At 41.0% G+C, this 24,166-nt stretch overlaps 1 protein-coding gene and 1 non-coding gene across 8 annotated transcripts in view; both read right to left on the minus strand.

The window, feature by feature from the left end:
• NAV3 (neuron navigator 3) overlaps nt 1-24,166 on the minus strand; it is a 642,886-nt gene that overhangs the window by 127,949 nt on the left and 490,771 nt on the right. For all 7 annotated transcript variants that reach the window (XM_056574065.1, XM_056574060.1, XM_056574058.1 and 4 more), the window contains 2 exons: nt 20,426-20,809; nt 14,102-14,221 (listed from right to left, as the gene is read on the minus strand). In XM_056574065.1, the coding sequence (XP_056430040.1) occupies nt 14,102-14,221; nt 20,426-20,809 (504 nt within the window). The remainder of the gene's footprint in view (nt 1-14,101; nt 14,222-20,425; nt 20,810-24,166) is intronic.
• Nucleotides 16,451-16,557, minus strand: LOC130268127 (U6 spliceosomal RNA). Its single transcript, XR_008843491.1, has one exon. It is a non-coding gene; the product is annotated as a U6 spliceosomal RNA (small nuclear RNA).

Below are 24,166 nucleotides of genomic sequence, written 5' to 3' on the forward strand. Positions count from 1 at the left end.
AGCCCTTACTCAACGACGTCGGACGAAAATCAAAAAAGTTACGGCTGTTGGAAAATAAATGGCAGAAAAAGAATTTTGCTCAGAAAAGGAAAAAGAACATAGAAAGCTATATAAAATGGGTATCGCCATAATCATACTGACCCACAGAATATTTTCCAGTTTTTCACAATATTAAGAAGTTTTTCACAAAAAATGCTTCATGTGTCAACAAAGATGCACCAGTTATATAAAGTACAATAGGTCACGAAAAATTTCAGAATCGCTCTTCTCAGAAAAAGCGTTTAAAATTGTTACCATTCAAAGAGCTACATGTCAAATAAAAAAAAAAAAGGAGCCTGGTCATAGAGGCAAAAAATGGGTCGGTCCTTAAGGGATTAAATTAACAATGATGTGGCCAAAATTGAAAAATAACTCAATCACACAGCACTATATATAAAGCATTCATTTATCACAGTAACCGTGCCAAAGTATTCCAAAGTAATAGTCATGTGAAGTATATAAATCCCAGTTAGGACATTAAATTGCAGTAGCGGAGAGATATTTAATAGCTAATGCTATGGTTCATTAAGTCCTACAGAGCAGCTTAGAAAATGCCTGGACAGGAGCAAGAATTGAAACCGAAAGGTTAAAGGGGTACTCCGGTGGAAAACGTATATATATATATATATATATATATATATATATATATATTTTTTTTTTTTTTTTTTTAATCAACTGGTGCCAGAAAGTTAAACAGATTAGTAAATTACTTCTATTAAAAATCTTAATCCTTCCAGTACTTCTTAGCTGCTGAATACTACAGAGGAAATTCCTTTCTTTTTGGAACACATTGCTCTCTGCTGACGTCACAAGCACAGTGCTCTCTGCTGACATCTCTGTCCATTTTAGGAACTGTCCAGAGCAGCATATGTTTGCTATGGTGATTTTCTCCTACTCTGGACACTGTGCTTGTGAAGTCAGCAGAGAGCACTGTGTTCCAAAAAGAAAATAATTTCCTCTGTAGTATTCAGCAGCTAATAAGTACTGGAAGGATTAAGATTTTTTTTTTTTAATAGATGTCATTTACAAATGTGTTTAACTTTCTGGCACCAGTTGATTTTAAAAAAAAAGTTTTCCACCAGAGTAGCTCTTTAAGACACAAACTGCATAAAACAGGCCATCTTGGCAACATGTGTGTTTCCTGCAGAACGGAAATTCTGGCCAAAATGAAGCATTTCTTGCATTCAATAATCACACAATATATGGGGAGGCAGATACATCAAATACTATCTGTAAACAAACTCGGACATTATGTAAATACGTATTTCAGTGACACTCCAACAACTAAATCAAGATGTTATAAGAAACATATACAATCTCATCCATGTGCTCTATTGATAAATATGTCTTATCTAGGAAGCCATATGTTCCAACCCCTTAGAGCAGTGGTCTCAAACTGTGGTCTTCCAGATGTTGCAAAACTTTAACTCCCAGCATGCCCGGACAGCCGTTGGCTGTCCGGGCATGCTGGGGGTTAAAGTTTGGCAACATCTGGAGGACCACAATTTAAGACCACTGCCTTAGAGACACACAGCATACATTTACGTCCTGCCCTTGCTACGGGACTTTGAAGCGAGCTCAAAGCGAGCTATATAATAGTCTTCTATGGGACAAAAAAGGAGTAAATAAAATAATAACATCATATAATTTGCAGAAATAAAAACCTGCATAAATTGCAAGATTACATTATTTAAAAAAAAATTGGCTTTGCCATAGACTTTGTGGTAATATGGTGATATTTTTACAAAGCATAATTGGTCCTGCATAAAACAAGTCTTAATATGGAGCTGTAGGTGGGAAAGTGAAGAACTTATAGCTACTAAAAAACAAGGAGGAAAAAAAATGTAAAATCTCTGCATCCTTTAGAGGTTAAAGCTTTTTCTTTATTGTATTTGATATAGCATAATTCCCTTTTGATTAAATTGATTAAATAGCTTTATAAGGATTCAGCGCCTCAAATCCTCTACCTCTTTTAGAGGTACAACATCTATATATATAAAACTCAACGTGTGTGTATGTTCCACAAAAACTTCCAAACAGCTAAAGATATTAACATGAAACTTGGCACACATGTTACTTATATGTCACCAACAAACATAGGATAGGTAATTTAACCCTTACTCACCTCCATTTGCCAGGTTCAGGGTTTTTGTTTAAAGTCCCATACAAGTCAATGGAAATATATGTTACTGCATAACTTCCAAACGGCTGGAGATATTTCCATAATACTTGGTCACATGTTACTTATATGTCCACTTAAAATATAGGACAGTTAATTTAACCCTTAACTACCCCCATTTGTGAGGGTCGGGGTTTTTGTATAAAGTCCCATGCAAATCAAGGGGAAATGTATGTTCCCACATAACATCCGTACGGCTGGAGATATATCAATACCTCGTACACATATTATGGGTCGGGATATGAGGACGGGATGTCGGGATAGGAGGACAGGATATGAGGATGAGATAGGAGGACGGGATAGGAGGACGGGATAGGAGGTCGGGATAGGAGGTCGGGATAGGAGGACGGGATAGGAGGACGGGATAGGAGGACGGGATAGGTCGGGATAGGAGGTCGGGATAGGAAGACGGAATAGGAGGTCGGGATAGGAGGTCGGGATAGGAGGACGGGATAGGAGGACGGGATAGGAGGTCAGGATAGGAGGTCGAGATTGGAGGACGGGATAGGAGGTAGTGATAGGAGGTCGAGATATGAGGATGGGAAAGGAGGTCAGGATAGAAGGTCGGGATAGGAGCTCGAGATTGGAGGACAGGATAGGAGGTCGAGATAGGAGGACTGGATATGAGGACAGGATAGGAGGACAGGATAGGAGATCGGCATAGGAGGTCGAGATAGGAGGATGGGATAGGGGGACGGGATAGAAGGTCGGGATAGGAGGACGGGATTGGAGGACGGGATTGGAGGACGGGATAGGAGGACGGTATAGGAGGACGGTATAGGAGGACGGTATAGGAGGTCGGGACAGGAGGTCGGGACAGGAGGTTGGGATATGGGGTTGGGATATGACAAGAATATATGAGGACTGGATATGAAGTCAAAAGCTTCCTCCTTTGTTTATTTTCCTCCCCAACAGGGATTAGGAAGGAAAAACCGGGCAACGCCGGGTAATCAGCTAGTTGACTAATAAATCTCTAACTACTTGCAGCAAAAAAAAAAGAATAAAAAATAGGAGGGCTTTCTTAAAAGCTCCCAATAAAGGCAGATCCTTTTATCAGTTACCATAAGATGGAACTGTAAGAAGTCTTCCATTTCTTTATGTGCGTCTTTACATAACATTTCACAAGCTATACAAAAGCATCCAGCTCAAATGAATACACTTTGTAAAGTGTACAAAATGCTAGAATGGCTAATATTACACAAGTTCTGATACAGTAAATTACACCTTAGGAATGTGATTATTTGTGCTGCTGTACCAGTAACAAAACAAAAAAGTTGGGTTCACACTGTGTTAATGAAGGGTATCCCAGCCATATGTGGGATCCTGTCAAAACAGGGGTGCCGACATATTCTGTGGTGCAAAACAGCAGGTCTATTCCTTATTTATAGCCTGGAAAAAAAGATAAGACAGAGGGGATTGTTATGGGCAGTGCTCTGGCCATTCATTCTGGCAGTGAGCACTCCCTCTCCCCTGACATTAGCGATCCTGGGACTCGTGATGCGGGACGCACCCACACACGTGTCCCGGGCGTTGCTAAGGGCCGGGCCGAGAGCGCACCTCGTCTTGTACTCATGGCAGCTCCGGGACCCGCTATGCGGAATGCGCCTGCATACGAATCCCGGGCCTCTCCTCACCTCTCACTGTCCCCGGCCATTCTCCTTCTGTACTTCGCCAGCACGCGCAACCCCTTTCCTTAGGGTGCGCATGACGGCGTTGCTGAATTTAAAGGGGTATTCCAGGAAAAAGCTTTTTTTTATACATCAACTGGCTCCAGAAAGTCAAACAGATTTGTAAATTACTTCTATTAAAAAAATCTTAATCCTTTCAATAATTATCAGCTGCTGAAGTTGAGTTGTTGTTTTCTGTCTGGCAACAGTGCTCTCTGCTGACATCTCTGCTTGTCTCGGGAACTGCACAGAGTAGAAGAGGTTTTGCTATGGGGATTTGCTTCTAAACTGGGCGGCTCCCGAGACACGTGTCATCAGAGAGCACTTAGACAGAAAAGAACAACTCAACTTCAGCAGCTCATAAGTACTGAAAGGATTAAGATTTTTTTAATAGAAGTAATTTACAAATCTGTTTAACTTTCTGGAGCCAGTTGATATATATATAAAAAAAAGTTTTTTTCCCTGGATAACCCCTTTAAAGGGTCAGTATGCCCATAATTGGTTGCCTGCAGGGTGGACTCTATATTAGTCCGGCACCTCCCTATCATGGCGCCACATCTATGTGCTTAGTGCCTTAGAGAAAGTGTTTAATCATGTGTGCCATATTAGTGTTCCTGACCTCCAACCTGTGAACTGACTTTGCTCCTTTGCCGCCTGCCTCCTGACCTTGTGCCTGTGACCCGACTACACTTCTTTGCTGCCTGCCTTCTGACCTGTACTCCGTCCTGACTACGCTTTATCATCTGTGCCAAGTTACATCTGGGCAACCTGTGTGGATGCCTCGTGCCAGGAGTAGCGACCTGGGTACCGCCTGCCACTCTGGTGAAAACCAGCCGCACCATAGACTATGCTCCCTGGCACGGTTCAGTCATAGTTCACACAGGACAGTGGATCCACTACTCAGCCATTACGGTAAGACTGTCACAGGGATATGATAGAAACTTTTAAGGGAATCAACACGGTAAAGGAGGAGAGCATATTTAAAAGAAGGAAAACTACCACAAGAGGATATCGTTTTATATTACAGGGACAAAGGTTTATGCAGTAATATCAGGAAGTATTACTTTACTGAGAGAGTAGTGGATGCATGGAATAGCCTTCCTGCAGAAGTGGTTGCTGCAAATACAGTGAAGGAGTTTAAGCATACATGGGATAAGCATAAGGCTATCCTTCATATAAGATAGGGCCAGAGGCTATTCATAGTATTCAGGATATTGGGCAGACTAGATGGGCCAAATGGTTCTTATCTGCTGACACATTTGTGGTAGCCCTTGTGGGGTGTATGGTAGTGGTGGTATGATATCGGTATATAAGAGTTTAATGTTAACCCTATAGTTTGTGACGCCAGGCTGAGGGCTGGTATGCTGAGGCAATGCTCGGGCCTATCGCCGCCCTTCCCAGTAATGATAGGTGCATAAAATGACTGAAGGTCCACAAGGAGATTGAACTTGAACTCGAACAACTTTACTTAAGTGCTTGCGATACATCCAAGGCACAGTAACATTCTCGTACAAACAGTCCTTATATTGCTCAGTGACTGACAGTTGTTGTGGACCTTGAGCTATTTAGAAAGTCTCTGAATTTAGGGTAGATATTTGCACATCCGTCCGGATTTAGGGGTTATATTAGGTCCGGTGATGCTGCAGAGTGTCTGGGAATTGATACACTCTCTATTCTGAATTACTCAGCCGTTGCCGCAAGGCTCGGGCCTAACTCACTGCGATAGTTGCTGCGCAGATCCTTCTCGTTTGACAGCCCAGGAACAAGAGAGAGAAAAGTTGGCCGCCGTTCCCTTATACGGGCAGGGGGCGGGGTGAATCCGATTGGTCCGAACATCTGTCACTCATCATTACACAGAGTAATGGGATTGCATACGTCACAGGGCCTCCAAAGGTCCTTAAGTAAAATACCATAGAGTTTACCTAGTCACGTGACCCGCAGGTCCTGCAACTCTATGGAACCGGTAATTAACCATTTATTTACATATATATTACTATATTTACATTACCCTTACATAAATTACTAGGCTATTAGTTGGAATAGAGGCGACAAGGGGTAGGCTTCAGAACAGGGATCCCTATGTCCTAGGGACTCTGGCTATGGGGACCCACACATACATAGGTACCGTATAAGATGCAGTACCAATCTAATTTGCTTTTATGAAGAGGTGAGTAGAAGCCTTGAAAGAGGAATGGCTGTGGATATAGTGTTTCTGGATTTTGCTAAAGGATTTGATACTGTCCCTCATAGACGTCTGACAGGTAAGTTAAGGTTTTTGGGTTTGGAAATTTTAGTTTGTAACTGGATTGAACACTGGCTCATGGATCGTACCCAGAGAGTGGTGGTCAATGATTCGTACTCTGATTGGTCCCCGGTTATTAGTGGTGTACCCCAAGGTTCAGTACTGGGCCCGCTGTTGTTTAATTTATTTATCAATGATATAGAGGATGGTATTAACAGCTCTGTTTCTATCTTTGCAGATGACACCAAGCTTTGTAGCACGGTACAGTCTATAGAGGATGTGCATAAGTTACAAAATGACTTGGATAGACTAAGTGTCTGGGCATCCACTTGGCAAATGAGGTTCCCTGGTTGAACTTGATGGACATATGTCTTTTTTCGACCGTACTAACTATGTAACTATGTAACTATGACACCACACATTCTATGGGGGAGATTTATCAAACCCTGTGCAGAGGAAAAGTTGCTGAGTTGCTCATAGTAACCAATCAGATTGCTTCTTTCATTTTTCAGAGGCCTTTTCAACAATGAAAGAAGCGATCTATGGGCAACTGCACCACTTTCCTTTGCACTGGTTTTAATAAATCTCCCTGTTTGTTTTTATTTGACAGGGTCTGATGTATAGCTGAGATGCAATGTGTGAACCCAGTCTAAAGGACCATTTGTCTCACTAAGAGATTGATTTGAATGTCCGTTGTTACTGGTGATTTTCACCGGCCATGTACACAGACCAATTGTCGTATCAGACAGAAATTCAGTCATATGTTGCCAGCACAGCTGCCCAAATGTAGTACAGGTGCCCATTTAAGTAAATTCTTGGAAAAGTCACCCACAGGTTTTTTTTAAGGACAACTAGAAATGAAAAACAAAATATTTACAATGTTTTGATCTTGTACGTATTTTTTTCATCTGGAATGAAATAGAATTTTTTACACCAATCAATAAATAGCCATTTCTTTCATTTTCCTTTAAAACAGAACACAAATTTCACGTTTTTCTTGCTTACAGACAAACATTGTAAATCTATCTTAGTTTGGTATATATCAGGATGCCAAGGATCCAATCTACATCAGGATGGCAGGGATACAATCTAAATAGAAAACTTACAGTACATAAATATTTCCTTGGCACCTGCAGTGTACAATACATTTTACATCTTGTTTCTGTGTACAGAATAGAAAAGTTCCCCCACAATTCACTTACTGTCATGTGCTTACTGACTGAACAAACTATTTTGTTACCAGCTGTTCTTCAGATACAGAGAATGTTTAGCTAACTTTTCATATGGACTTTTATCTATTTGTTTGTTCTATATTGAAGGGGTTCAGCAGGAGTACAGAAATATTAAACCAATAATACTCCATGTTATAACGTAAACCTATCAACTACAAAGTAGAAGCTGCAGAGTTGTTTATAAAGAACTACCATAGTTTATTGTTCTTGCCTCGAATATATTCTGTAAAGGCAATGTATATGTGAATGTTTATACTGTGTACCTGTTATATGATGATTGTGCACCATTTAGATCCTGTTGGGTGACTGTACATGACAGAACCGCACTGCCCGACACTGTCAAAATGATTGTTTTTTCGGGCTGTCAGCTAAAAGAAGGATGTGCCAGGAAGAGTCTTATGCTGACGTGTGCATGTCTGTGGTTACACTGGTGTATGGCACCATGATGGTCATAGGAGGCAACTAGATGAGCAGATAAAAAATGTGTGTCTACCTGTAATAGTAGTTGGGCATGTTCATCAAAAGCATGTCTATGCACTGGAGGTGAGAGTAGGCTTGTGTACATAAAGCATTGGTCAGTGGAGATTTAAAGGTCATTTGGCTTGAGTTCCATAGTTGGCTTGTATACTATGGAAGAGGTAATAGGTTGGAGGTCAGGAAAAATATGATGTTTGGCATGTGGAGAAGTTATATATTTGGTTCCCTAGCATGCACCCATTAGGTGAGAGTTTTCATCTATAGGTCACCAAAGCCTGGAAAGCAGAGGGAGCAGACAGTGAGATGGCCAAGGGATTCACTGTTGTTTCAAGTTAGTGGGCAGAACTAATGTAGCCACAGAAAGACAATAGCTTGTAGACCTCTGTGCAGATTGTCACTGAAACAGCATGGGCTGAACAATACAGTATTATTATCCTTGGCATATGTCAGTTATGGGGAGTCTACAGGGATGTGAGAGATCTCAGCCAATTAGGGTAAGCTATTTCAATGGAGGCAGTGTGTGGGCAACCTTGCGTTATTTACTGCATCAGTTTGTCTTGGCAGTGTTATGCAGCCCTTGTAGACTGGTTCAGTGTTAGTGAATATTGTGTTTTGTAGTATTAAACCTGATCAGCACTCTAATGGCACAAAACTGTGTACAAAATTTGTGATCAGATATGTGCAATCCTATAGTCAGGTGATCAAGGTAAACTACTGGGCTCAGGAAGGTTCCTGCTGTCAATGACATGAGAATCCTTTGAGTTGTGTAACACCTCGGGAGACTATGTACATAGAGGCTGATATTCCCTTGTTTAATCCTTTAAAGGAGAACTATGGCAAAAATGAACTTATCCCCTATACACAGGATAGGGGATAAGTAGCTGATCAAGGGGATCTGACCACTGGGGCTCCCCGTGATCTCCAGGATGGGACTCCACGCTTAATGCGGAGTGTGTGCTGCAGACAGAACGCACTTCATTCATTGTTGCGGGAACGCCGGAAAGACCAGAGTACAGCACTAGACATGAATGGAGTTTGTGCTGACTACCGGTAGACAATGCATGCTCCTTACAGAGAGAACCAGGGTCCCATCCCGGAGATTGGAGTCCCATCCCTTAGACTGGGGTGCCCCAGAGGTCAGACCCCCATGATCAGCTGCTTATCTCCTATCCCGTGGATAGGGTATAAGTTAACTTTTGCTTCAGTACTCCTTTAAGGATAGGTGACATCATGTAGAACATGTGTAACCTTCTTTTCTTCCTGATTTCTAAATAGTTACTGTAGAGATACCATTCATGTTAAGCATTGTGTCATCTAAGTTAGTAATCCTTTAAATATTTTTGAGAGGAAAAGGCCCAGTTCCAGAGCACTCCATAAAAATGACCTTTGTTTATTTTGCCATCCCACTGTAAATTCTCCTTTTGATTCTGTAGATAAAACAAGGACTTTGTCCAAACATATCACCACCACACACATTGTATGTAACCTAGTCATCTAAGATACAAATTCACAAAAAACAAACCACTAATACTTTGGATATCACATCAAACATAAATACTCATGTGTGGGAAAAGGCCCAGATATAGGAGAGGAGATAGATTGGATTGTTGGGAAAGCCTTTCTTGTGGTCTGGCTCTGGCCCCATTAAAGCTTAAGTTAACAATAACTAGAGCTGAAGGAATCATTTCTACTCGTCTCTAATGATTATAGGATTGAAATGATTGTTAAGAAAGCTAGAAATGTGAAGCCGCTCCGTGACACAAATTTGCTTTTTATTAAAGACCTCATCAAATCTTCACAAAGACTAATGGCAGAGTACATGCAAGAGACCCATCACTCAAGCATAGTAAATAAACTCCTACAAGTCTTATGATAAACCATAAAAACCCAAGCACTACTTCCAAGGGAACCTGATAACTAAGTATAATCTCACTGACTGGCATCAGCCTAGGTGAATGACTGCTTTCAAAGCTACTGGTTACATGATAAACAGCCTGGACACTAGAGCAGATTCAAAACATATTGAACACATTTACTTTATTCTGCTATCCAAAAGATCTTTTCCTTATAATCAACCACAGTATAAGGAAGCAATGTATTCATAGCCCAGATGTAACAAAGTATCATTATCCTGGCTAAGAATGTCAGCTCTACATATGGAGCATTATATATATTAGGGATGTCCCGATACCGATACTGGTATCGGTATCAGGGCCGATACTATCCATTTGCATGATATCGGGGACTAATTTCCCCGATACCATGCCCGATACCTTGTGCCGCTCTGCTGTCCCGTTCTTCCATCCTCCCTTATTTGCCAACATAATACGCAAAAAAGAAAATAACTAAAAAATAATAGCATATCATCTAAATAACAGTTAAAGAAGGAAGCTGAAGCACTAACATTTCACCACCTTAGTTTTGTCCTATATTTTTTCTAATGTTGCTTCAGGAGGTTTAATAAAACTGCTGTTCATTTTCTCATTCAGGCAAGAAAGCTTCCGATAGATAAAGCAATCCACTGCAAGCCTGCGACTACAGCAGAGCCTGCAAAGACAGCAATAAGACTGCAGTGACAGCACAACCGAAGGCTAATCTACTGGAGAAACATTATTGAAGTAGGTGTATATGAAATATTAATAACATTGTGCATCTGCTTCTCTCTAGGCCTGTAAAAATGATTCCTTCACACTACAGCTATCATTCATGTCATCGATTAGGAGTTATATTTTTAGTCATTATTATTATTTAAATAAAACCAATGCTACATAAATGACTACAATACTACTTAGTTAGAGAGAGGTGACGGGGGATTTACTAAGACGGGCGTTTCATATGCTGGTCCTAAGTCAGCCGCGCACGATTCATTACCAGGCCCTGGCCGGTCAATAAATCTAGCACTTTTGTGGCTGCCATGCAGAAGACTTTGAAAGATATGCCAGTTCCGAGCTGGCATAGATTTCTACTATAATTTATTTTGGTTACTGGTACAAATTGTAATAAATTGGGTGGGTTGTGGTGAACCCGTCCCCTTTGATGCAAAGCCTGACCAATTTTTGTGCAACTTTTTTATGCAACAAACAGCGTAAAATCAATAATAAATCTCCCCCAATATACTTTGTAGGAATTATTTAAAGTAATGTGGCTACTGCACAAGGCTCTGGGGTGCAAAAAATTCAGTACACAAACTCAGCAATTATTTTCAAGATCGCTTTAAAGAAGACCTGTGGGCAAACCCCAAAAATTTGATTTTAGTGACATTAGGGTGTTTAGGGTTAGGGTGTTCCAAATATATATATTTTTTTGTTTACAATTTCTTGATACTCCATTCCATTCCTAAAATATGTGGCTTTATAGTCAGATGAGTGTGAACTAATTGAGTTGATAACCGGTATTATACAGTCAGGGGGTGTGAATGTTTTACAATTAGGGGAACGTATGCCTAATACACACTCCTGATTCCTGCCTATTACCTGATAATCTCTCCCATTATTAAAAAGTAAGTTTACAACAGTCTGACTGATTCCTTGAATTGTCAGACACACTTTTAACCCACCTATCTCAGAAATGGAAAGGCATAACGTGTGATCAGGATATCATAACCATTTTAATGTTTATACAATCTTAATTTTTGGGGTTGGTCACAGATCCTTTATAAGGGCTGGGAAACAGCTCATGTAGATGGTGCAAAGGAATATGTGATATATTTTAGGTGAAAGACCTGTTAGACCAGGTTTCACACTTACGAAGCTCCAGACGGAAAAATTCAGTCCAGAGCTTCCAACTGCGGCCAGCAATGAATCAGTCAGCACAAGGACAAAGTGACCATTGTCCTCCACAAAGACACCATTCATTCTGCCTACAGAATGAATAAGTCCATTTTTTGGCTGCGTAATTTAATCCGCCGCAAAAATTCTGTAGTGTGCACTGCACAGCGGAATCCCATTAGCAGCATTGGAAAACCAAAGTGTAAACCCGGCCTTAGAGAACTAGAGCATCAGAGAGGAGTTGGCTGTTTGAGACTCTATAACAGTGATTCCCATCCAGGGTTTACCAGAACCCCAGTGTTCCGTTAAGAACTGCCAGGGGTTCCACAGGCTCCAGCATGTCATTTTTTTTTATTTTTTTAATCTCCCGCCCCGGCCTGCGAGCCTGTGAATCCTAGCGATGCAGAGTAGAAGGGAAGCCTGCATGTGCATTGCGTGTACATGCGCACTGTGCACACAGCGTCTTCCTCAAAGTCACAGGCACGCAGGCTGGGAAGGAGATAGATGCAGGGGATGGTGCGCTGGCCCCCGAACTATGTTCCCACTGCCCCCCCCCCCCCCCCCCTGGACTTTCCTCCTGCCGGCCCCCTGGACTATGTTCCCGCCGCCCCCCCGGACTATGTTCCCACCAGCCCCAGACTATGTTCCCGGCCCCCCAGATTATCTTCCCAGCCCACTACTTCTTCCTGCCCCCCCCCCGCAGAAGGATGGCTCAGCTCATCTTAATTAAGGTAATGCACTCTCTTCCCTCTGTCACCCCTGTCCACCCCTATTTGTCACCCCTCTGTTACCCCCTTTCACCCTTTTCCACTTTCCTGTCATCCATGTCCACCTTGTCTGCCCCTGTCACCCATGTCCACCACCCCTCTGACCACCTCCCAATCTACATCCCTATCACCAATGTTCAACCCCCACTATTTACCCCTCTGTCCCTTTGTCACCCCTGTCCACCCCTATGTTATCACCTTGTCACTCCTGTCCACCCCTCTTTCACCCCCTATGCTCCCCCTGTCACCCATGTACACTCTTCTACACCTCTCTGTCACCCATGTACACCCTTTTGTCACCCATGTACACCCCCAACACCCCTCGTCATCCATGTACACCCTCAATAACCCTCGTCACCCATGTACACCCCCAACATCCCTCGTCACCCATGTACATCAATTTGTCACCCATGTACACTCCTCTACACCACCAACACCCTTCTGTTACCCATATACACCCTTCGGTCAACCATGTACACCCCTCGGTCAACCATGTACACTCCTCTACACCCCCTACACCCCTGTCAGCCATGTACATCCCTCTGTCACCCATGTACACTCCTCTATACCCCCAACACCCATCTGTCACCCATGTAAACCCCTCTACACCCTTCTGTTACCCATGTACACCCCTCTACACACCTGTCACCAATGTACACCTTTCTACACCCTCTGTTACCCCTTTACACCTATACACTCCTGTATTCCCCCTCACTTGTTAAAGGGGAATCTGGAGGCTGATGCTTGAAAAGTGCGGAGCCTAATAGGTTTGTTTTGCAGGTTTAACTGAGAGATTATTGTGGCAGGAAGAAATCGTCATGAATGATGGCCCAGACCAGATGGAGAAGAGAATGGAACAATGCCGATTTTAGAAGCCGTCATTTGTGAGTTGCTGTATAAAGCAGCACTGTAATCTACATACCCACAGATAAATAGATATTGTGCATTGCGGCAGTTTCTCTTTTTTTTTTTTGCTTGTCAACTTCAGTAGGAGTTCCCCGCAAATATATATATTTTTTTTTACGGGGGGTTCCTCAAGCCGAAAAAGGTTGGGAAACACTGCTCTATAAGTTAGAATGAATCACTGACCACAGAGAGCAGCTGTGACTGCTGAAAAAAACCCAGCCTGGACATGTAATTGAAGTGTCGGTGTCTTTAAAAAAATACCTTCTTACATGTCAAAAGCTTTTCTCAGTCACGTCTGAGTGTTATCACCCACACCAATATATATATATCTTTGTGAAGCTCACAGCTAGGCATTTGACTCCCCAGCTCCATGTAATCTATGTTTTGCTGCTCAGGAGAGGCTCCATTATTAGCCTATGGGTCTTGTCTCGTGCAGCAAGACAGAGATCATAGGGAGGTCAGTGGAGGACTGAACACTTAATTAATAAAAAATGTTTACAAGTCCTTGCAACATGTCAAAAGTTTTATTTATAATAAAAGGGACACTTTCAATTGCTGGCAATAAACATTACAGCAGTGGCTATGGGTTAGATGCGTAGCCCCACAAGGGATTGCCACAACAATCATTTCCCAAAGTTTTCCCAATATTAAAACAATATTTAGATTTTTTTTAAACTACTTATAATGCTTTGGGTGTTAAGAATCATTACAAATATCTACATCTTTTAATAATTTGTAGTAGAAAGTTAACAATGTTGTTAAAATAGAAATATACACATTACATAGACGCCAACCAATAAAGATATATACTCTGTCTGTTCTTACCTGTCTGCATCAACAGCAACATCATGCACCCCTCTATGAATGACATCACGAGATGCCGTGAGATCAGGTATCCTATTAAGACTTCTGGTGTATAAGTTCAGTCCACCATCCGTTAAATACCTAATGCAAAATAAGTATTGTATTTAGATTAAGTCCACAAAGATGAGGAAAGACAGTTATATCACTTACATCTGTGATGAGAACCAAAGTCACCTTTACGCACTTACAGCATGTGACCATGGAGAGAACTGCAAGCATGAAAAGCACATTTAAGAAGGATTAATTTTTGATCTTCATGGGTCCATGTCGCTATGCCGGAAGGAGTTCACCATTCTCTTTATTACCACCAGGCATCCCAGCTGATTTGTTTTAAAATCAGACCCCCCAATGAATAGCCTTTGTCCAGCTGAAAACGGCAAAAGACTACACAAACCATTAGCCCCTGTGCTTGTTTCCTGTGTGAGCTGCTGGGGCTGCCTTGAGAGAGCTGAGCAGGCCACACGGTTATAGAAGCAGTGAATATAGATGAGGGAAGTGTGTGTGCCTCAGCCAACCAAGGACAATCACACACATCCCACTGAAGTGCCATTGCTCTCTGAGCTGAGGACATGTGGTCTACATGTATATGACATTCATCATGTGCGCTAAGAACTACTAAATTTCCTGCCTGGGTGAAAAGCTGAGAGAACCAGGGTATGTTCCCATCAAAGATTACACTTGTACATTGCAGAGTTATAAACTTTAACATTTGCAGCTATATAAAGGTCATTTAATTTGGCTGGAGTTCTACTTTAAGAACACATTGGTTACTTTGCACTAAGCACAGTGAGTAACCTTACACATATTGCTCTGGTCTCTCCTCTTTCCTGTGCAAGTTGCTGTTTGTTTGAATTGGGTCGTGCCAATCTGTATAAAGTGACAATAACTATGATTTACTGCTCACCTCAAACTTATGAATCTTTACAGACTAGTACAGAAAATAAGCACATAGCTGGGGGCGGAGAAGGGGCTTACACACCCAGGCCATGGTGTCTGAAGGAACCCAAATGATCATCTGTATTTAAATGTGCACATGGTAAGTGAGAGAGGGGGGGGGGGGATCAGACATCTTATAATAAGATGCCTAGGGGCGGAGTACCCCTTTGAAGGGAGTATGTCAGCATCCAAACTACATATAACTATAAAATGACCAGAAATTAGTAGGCACTGTCATTTGTACAAATTTTGCATAGAATTATAGTACAAGTGAATCTAAGAAATGAAAAATATTTTATTAGGGAGAAATGCTGTTATCAAACCCCCCCTCCCCCCCACCTGCTAAATCATCTGCTAAATCATCTGCTATGATAATTAGCTCAACTTTGATCTGATTCTGCCAGACAAGCAATATAAAAATCTATGGAGGGGGAACTCTCTGCCGTCACTCACCACCATGAAGCTAGCGTAGCTCCTGCGCTTGCTTCATAGTCACTTAACTGTCATGATACATCAAGTAGGGCAGGAAAGAGTGAGCCCTAAGCTGACTCTGAACCTTTTTCCCTGCTGACTCTGAACCTCTTCCCCTGCTTACTTATACAGCCATCCTAAAATGCCGGCTAACAACTGGGTGACAATCCATACTCTAAGTAAGGTGCAGAGGCGTCATAGTCAAAACAACAAATGAAACAGTACAAGGTTGTGAACATGTCGGGACACATAAAACGTACACAAAAAAAAATCTAAATAGGCTCCAAGTTAGGGGGCAAACCACTGTGTGAGACAGGATCTAACCTCGAAGGAAACTCAAAATCCAAAACACATTCAAACATGGGCAAAGACTCAGGACTACAGAGACAGGTGTAAACACACATCAACAAGGCCTTGAAGAAGGATCTTATAAACGAAATGCTTCTCTTTTTAGATTTTTAGTTCACCTCTATGTCTTGAAAGATTTTTTTTTTTATAAAGCTGTCAGGTTTATCTGTTTGTTTGTTTGTTTTTTAAAAATACATCCTGAAGTGTTGGATCTCTCTTCCAAAGAGCTTCCTGTTGGTTCCTTTTAAATTACATGCAGGCCTTCCCTTTGTGATGATTTTCAGTGGAAACATTGCCATGGCCAACCCTAAGCCAAATCCCCAGCGGAGCCCTACACAATTTTTTTGTTAACCAAATGCTGAGTTCTTAAACCCACAGATGGGATCTGGTTAATAGGTGTAACTTGAAGCTGCTTGGCCACAAAACCTGTGATAGGGCCCCATACATATCAAGTACCATTGGCAGTACCTATGTCTACACATGTGGTGTACCTACACAACTACAGGGACAGCTAAGGGGACTCATCATACATCTTGGACCTCTTTTTAAATTATTTTTGATATGGAACGCATCACAAATTTTTGTGTTATCCTTGCGCAGTGGTCATGCTATTCTTCTATGTATCATTCTAATTTTAGTATATGTGCTGCTGAAGCAAGCACATCTTGGCCCTCTTTTTTTAGGGACATCCAGGGATGTGAGGGAGTGGTCCAATTTGGACCTTTGGTAGTATTTTTTGAATTTATGCATGATGGTTTCTACCCTTATCCTCTCTATGCTATTATGAATGATATCTTGTTACCTGTTCTGTGCTTTAGACCCTGATGAACCGCAGATTAAGGATAAAGGGGGGGGGGAACCCATTGGGTTTGTAAATAGTTTTTAACAGGAATTGTTTGTGGGGGTCAAAGTGTACAGCATTAGCCTTTGTGACAAAAGCTTCTGTACCCTTTACCTGTGATTATCCTTGCTTATTTATAGAAACAATGACATCTTCCTAATATTATCCTTCATGCTTTTGCCTCATTCATTCATTCTTTTTGTGTTTTTATATTGTTAAAGACCTTTCTTGTGTTTTTGCCTTTTTAATGCAGGCCAAATAAGTTTTATGCAGAACTTCTACTCCGCTAGTTATATATGCAATCTCTATTCTTAGTCATAGTTGTATACACACACTCACACTCCCCTAGCAAATATTGGTTATTTGCTGAACTGTTGGCAGCATAACATTAGTATGTGTTCTGTGCAGCCTTTTAACTCTAAGTAACACATGCCAGACACCCTCTTTTTGAGATTTTGTGTTTTGTTCAGGTTGTGCATGTATACTCTAGATGCTGTAGCTGTTTCCAACATTGTACATTTGTATTATGAAGACATATTTCTGTCTAAGCCATTTCTTGTGCTATAAACACATACTGCACCAGAATAATCCACAATGGACTTGGGCTAAATTTTTGGAAGCCAAATCCATGTTTATCACATTAATGCAGCCTGGAAATAGTCTTAATTAAGTGATAATACAAATATGTGAAAGGATTTAAAACAGAACAAGAGCCAATGTGGAATAGTAAATCAAAGAAGATGAGTGTATAAAATATGATAATTCCTCTTTACCAAACTAAGAAGTTGTCAAAAATGTATCTGAAAAATTTGCAGTAAAGCCAGAAAATTGCAAAAGTAAGAGGAATTTATTGTGGTGTCCAGGGAAACATTAAAGTCAAGAGAGATTAACCAAGCGTCATGCCAGGAGTCTTAGCTTGAAAGAAGCCATTCATATCCACAGTTCTCAGCAATGTTTCTCTTTACAGTCTAAATATCATGTATTGCTATTTTACAGTCAGTAGCATTAAATAGTATAAAATAGGATTTCTTCTTTGGAAAACCCCCAGTTTCAAGCATCCAATATTTAGCATACTGACAATTGTTTCTACAAATTGTTTCTACAATACACTGTACGCTGTGCAGTTCATAAAAAGTAACATGTAGGCTTAGGCTACACAATAACATAAATCTGCCTACAAGTCACTATAAAAGTTCAGTAAATTAGCAATGATGGCAGCTTTAATTTCCCCAAAAGCTATATTTAGCTTGCGGAATATACGCAATTCTGTAAAAATTCCACTCAGCAAAGCTTGGTGAACTGAATATCGGTATTCCAACGGAATAGCAACCAAATTTAAGTGGAATTCTGTGTTCTCAAAACAATTCTGCTCAAATTCAAAGCCCCATTGACTTCAATGAGATTCCTGAATTTTTCTGCGTATTTTTACACGCAAATTGCACCAAAATTTACTGCCCATTTACTTTAAAGGGACTCGATGGTTCCATTAACACAGTGGAATTTCTACGGCGGAAATTCCTCAAAATTTAAAGTCTTTAATTTTGCAGAATTTTGCAGTGGAATCCAATTAAAGTTAATGGTGCTTTGAATGTCAGCAAAATTCTGTATTTTGAGAACACAGAATACCGCCAAAATGTTGGCGTAATTCCGGAAGGATTCTGGAATTACGCAATTCAGTTCAGCAAGCTTTGCTGAATGGAATTTGTGCAGAACTGCGAATTTTCCGCAGTGTGAACATAGCCTAAGAGAGAAACAAAACATTAATCCTAGACCATCTATCTCCGAATACCTGACTGTTTTGGTTCTGTTTTGATGGTCACAAGGTTTCCTGCACTTATTTTCCCTTTACAGTAACACTCACGTTGCAAATTTAGTGCAAAACAAAAAGATGCCTGAACACATGTGAATTTGACACAAGTGGTGTATATATATACAAATATGTCTTATGTGTGATACTGTATCCTTTGTATGGGCCACACAAAATGATGAGCAGCTTTCCTAAAGTTTTGTCAAATTCAAGCACTTATTTTTACTGAAACAAAAAACCCCACTGTACTGACTATTTTTTTTGTGAACTTTCAGTAAAGAAAAGAACATCGCTCTCAGGAAAGCAGAAGCAACTAAGTCTATATAATATTTATGGCAGTAGTTAAAGTAGTATTCCCATCGGGACTTTTATGACATATCCTTTGTATATGTCATGTAAATGCCCAATAAATGCAGGTCCACCTCTGGGATTTGCACCTGTCTCAAAATTGAGGGCCTATGGTCTTCTTCTGACCTGCTGGTGGTCAGAAATAGCTCCCATAAACCTCATATCACCACTAGCTACGCAGCTTCCGTAAGTTAAGAGTTATAAAAACTCGGCTCTTGGCTTCCCCACTTCCTCCAGCAGCCACAATATAGTTCCTTAGAGTCCTTTTTTTTTTTACTTATTTACTTTTAAATTAGTATTTGCATCTGGCTATTCTGAGATAGTAATTTCTATGCGGTAGCACGCTCGCGCTTGTACGTGTTGTTCCAGGATTAGCACAGCCAGCATATGTGAGTCCGTTCTTGGCTCACCTGTTTTATCCTCTCTGCATTGGAGGTATCACAGGAAGCACCTCTTGTTTTGCTATAATATAGTGTTCCCTATGACTGTTAACCATTGCAAAGTAGTCTAAAAAAGATGAATAGATTTTTTATTTTATTACTCCATTTTGTTCTGTGTGCATTTCAGTAGGTTTTGTTATAGCAAATGAGGTCAAAATCAGACATTTCTTTCAGACCAAACTATTACCATACAGACAACATTGATAACTCTCCACTTAGAGCATTGATGTACACACATCTACTTTTTATGTGCAGTACTGATAAAGGTGGCACGCATACTATACAATTTCTTTATACGTTATGTGTATGTAAGTGGCTGAAACAACTAACCGATTAATCGGCAACGAATCGATGAAAAGAGTTGTCAAATAGTTTCAAATCGATTAATCGGTTGGTCAGCTAAATTCTTAGATCACATACACTTAGCGAATATCACTATGTATGTATGCAACTGTGGTTGTTGGCAGCCTGTTAGAGGGGCCCAGCATACACCATCTTCTGCAGTTCCTTTCTGCAATTATCGTGAGTCCCCGGTTGTCAGGCTCTGAGGCCAGATTCACAATAGTTGTACAGAGAAGATGCAGGAATGAAGGATTATGTGTGCTGACCCCCTCTTCACTAAATAGGCTGATGTGGGCACGTAGGATGGACAACCAGGGAATGTGCTGCCCCTCCCATCTGGCCAGAGGTAAGGAACAGAGAGGGGGTATAGCCCTTACAAGGAAAAAAGAAAGAAAATTATATTTAAAATAATTATTATACATATGGTATTTAAATATAATAAAAAGCTACTCATCTCAAGCTTAGCATCTACCCGACCCCATAAACTCTCATAACACACAATTCATTTCCTTAATCTAACTACAGATTATCTTCTTCAACCCTATGATTATTTTTATCCGATTAGTCAATTAATCAAAACAATAATCGGTCAACTAATTGATCATGAAAATAATCCTTAGTTGCAGCTCTAATGTAAAATATTAAAATATATTGCATACATTAGCATATACAGTACATTTTTTTATTCTATTTAACTAAAATCAATTACAACTGATAGTGTTCTGCATGCTATAAAAAAAGACTGTACTCACCCGCTGTTGATATCATCAGATCTCAGACTCTTTCCCAGAATGTCCCCGTCACTCATATAGCCTCCTACATCCACATCTGAAGACATGTCAAGATCATGGCTTCCCTTCTCACAGATTTCAACTTGTGATAGGTTTCCAAGCCGGGAAACAGCAGCACGCCGAAGGGGCGTAGTGTACATAAAGCGCGATGGGTCAGTGTGGATGAAGCGCCCAGTATTACTTCTAGGATAAGCACTAACAAAAGAGGGAGCATCACCCGCTTGAAGCCTTGGGCTAGCCTGTCCGAGTCTCCACGTCACTGTAGAAGATCGATTCGTCAAACTTGGCAAACTTCTTCCACTTACTTCAGTTGTCACTGTGCTATCAAAGGTTGTTTCAAGTGTGCTGCACCAAAGAACAGAGGAAAGCCCGATAAATCTGACATCGTATATTATAGCAAAGACAATTGCAAAACACTAAGTCAATGTAGTGGGGGAGAGAAATTATAGAAATCCTGTAATACAGACATGGGACAGTCTACTGAATATAACTAATACTTTTTTATGTACAGTACTGTATGTAAATGCATAACTAATGTATAAAGAAATTGTATATTATGCATGCCACCTAAATCAACTCCTCTCAGCTTTGCGGAGGCTGAGAGGAGTAGCTTTTTATTATATTTAAATATGTAAATAATCTATGAAGAAATTGTATATTATGCATGCCACCTAGTTCAGTACTGTACATAAAAGGTATTTGTCATATTCAGTAGACTATTACTAGTCTAATCAGTTTTCCAAAAAGGACAGGTCGTTTCTGGTTTAGTTGCATTATCATCGGTCATAATAATGAGAAGAAGCAATGAAAGAGCTTGTTCACATGGACAATTTCATTTCATTAAAGTCAATGGGATCTGCGGCAGATTTTCAACAGCGGAGATTCTGCTGGCAAAAATCTGCTGCGGGAGACCCCACCCTTTTTAAAATGCAGCAGAAGATCCGTTGCGAGTTTGAAAATAAATATGCTTGTGTGAATGAGCCCCTAGAGTGATTTCAGAGGAATCATAATTCTACAACCACCCCATTGGCCCAAATTGATAGATTTCTTCCTATATGCAATCTATAAATCTGTGCAGCGATATGGTAATATATATATATATATATATATATATATATATATATATATATATGGGTGTATACAATGTGTAATCATAATTCACTTTTGTGTATTCCATTTATATTCTTTGCCTCATGTCCCATCTCCCAGTGAGCTCATATTCTGTCTTCCCTCCCTCCCCCATTCCTCTTTGTATGGTTTCTTTCAAATGTTTTCTACTCTTTGAATTACGTGCCTTAAAGGGATACTCCCCAGGAATTTTTTTTTTATCAACTGGTTGGTGCCAGAAAGTTAAACAGATTTGTAAATTACTTCTATTTAAAAATCTTAACCCTTCCAGTACTTATCAGCTGCTAAATGCTTAAGCAAGTTATTTTCTTTTTTTAATTTCCTTTCTGTCTGACCACAGTACTCCCTGCTCACACCTCTGTCCATTTTCGGAACTGTCCAGAGTAGGAGAAAATCCCCATTGCAAATCTATCCTGCTCCCTACAGTTCCTGACATGGACAGAGGTGTCAGCAGAGAGCACTGTGGTCAGACAGAAAGAAAATTCAAAAAGAAAGAACTTCCAATGGAGCATATAGCAGCTGATAAGTACTGGAAGTATTAAGATTATTTAATAGAAGTAATTTACAAATCTGTTTAACTTTCGGGCACCAGTTGATTTAAAAAAAGTTTTTCCAGGTGAGTACCCCTTTAATACTAATTAAGTCCAGATGTCCGTAGCTTCTGGTGTCGTGTAACTTTTAATGTATGCCTAAAGATATCCTCCTATTGGTTAAAATCAAAAAAGGGGAATACAGTTTTTGGCTCTCAGAGAGAATGAACATCCCTACCGAGATGTATTTGTCTTTTTGCTTTAAATAAATGTATCTGGGAATGTACACTTCTCAAAAAAATAAAATAAAGAGAACACTTAAACAATACAATGTAACTCCAAGTCAATCACACTTCTGTGAAGTCACATTGTCCACTCAGGAAGCAACACTGATTGACAATCAATTTCACATGCTGTTGTGCAAATGGGACAGACAACAGGTGTAAATTATAGGCAATTAGACACCCCCCCCCCCCCCAATAAAGGAGTGGTTCTGCAGGTGGTTACCACAGACCACTTTTCAGTTCCTAAGCTTCCTGGCTGATGTTTTGGTCACTTTTTAATGCTGGCGGTGATTTCACTCTAGTGGTAACATGACACGGAGTCTACAACCCACACAAGTGGCTCAGGTAGTGCAGCTCTTCCAGGATGGCACATCAATGGGAGCTGTGGCAAGAAAGTTTGCTGTGTCTGTCAGTGTAGTGTCCAGAGCATGGAGGCGCTAGCAGGAGAAAGGCCAGTACATCAGGAGACATGGAGGAGGCCATAGGAGGACAACAACCCAGCAGCAGGACCGCTACCTCCACCTTTGTGCAAGGAGGAGCAGGAGGAGCACTGCCAGAGCCCTGAAAAATGACTTCCAGCAGGCCACAAATATGCATGTGTCCACTCAAAGGGTCAGAAACATACTACATGAGGGTGGTATGAGGGCCCGACATCCACAGGTGGGGGTGTACTTACAGCCCAACACCGTGCACGACGTTTGGCATTTGCCAGAGAACACCAAGATTGGTAAATTCGCCACTGGCACCCTGTGCTCTTCACAGATGAAAGAAGGTTCACACTGAGCACATGTGACAGACATGACAGAGCCTAGAGATGCCGTGGAGAATGTTCTGCTGCCTGCAACATCCTCCAGCATGACCAATTTGGCGATGGGTCAGTAATGGTGTGGGGTGGCATTTATTTGGGGGGCCATACAGCCCTCCATGTGCTTGCCAGAGGTAGCCTGACTGCTATTGAGTACCAACATGAGATCCTCAGACCCCTTGTGAGACCATATGCTGGTGCGATTGGCCCTGGGTTCCTCCTAATGCAAGACAATGCTAGACCTCATGTGGCTGGAGTGTGTCAGCAGTTCCTGCAAGAGGAAGGCATTGATGCTATGGACATGCCCGCCCGTTTCTCAGAGCACATCTGGGACATCATGTCTCACTCCATCCACCAACGCCACGTTGCACCACAGACTGTCCTGGAGTTGGCGGATGCTTTAGTATAGGTCTGGGAGGACATCCCTCAGGAGACCATCCACCACCTCATCAGGAGCATGCCCAGGCATTGTAGTAAAGTCATACGGGCACGTGGAGGCCACACACACTACTGAGCCTCATTGTGACTTGTTTTAAGGACATTACATCAAAGTTGGATCGGCCTGTACTGTGGTTTTCCAGTTTGATTTTGAGTGTAACTCCATATCCAGACCTCCATGGGTTGATAAATTTGATTTCCATTGATCATTTTTGTGTGATTTTGTTGTCAGCACATTCAACTATGTAAAGACAAAAGTATTTCATACGATTAGTTCATTCATTCAGATCTAGGATGTGTTATCTTAGTGTTCCCTTTAGTTTTTTTTGAGCAGTGTATGCCAGCTCACAGACAAATAAGAGGACGCTGAGAATATTATTATAACAGCAGAAGGGGTGGGCAGATGCCTGGTGGGGTGGCCCCATTGACTTGAAGCCCCATTTCTTTCTGGACAGTTTTAAAATTACGATTTACCTAAAATTCCACAGCATATTAGAGTGAATCATACAACATCTGA

Source organism: Hyla sarda, chromosome 4 (assembly GCF_029499605.1).
Source record: "Hyla sarda isolate aHylSar1 chromosome 4, aHylSar1.hap1, whole genome shotgun sequence".
NCBI lineage: Eukaryota > Metazoa > Chordata > Amphibia > Anura > Hylidae > Hyla > Hyla sarda.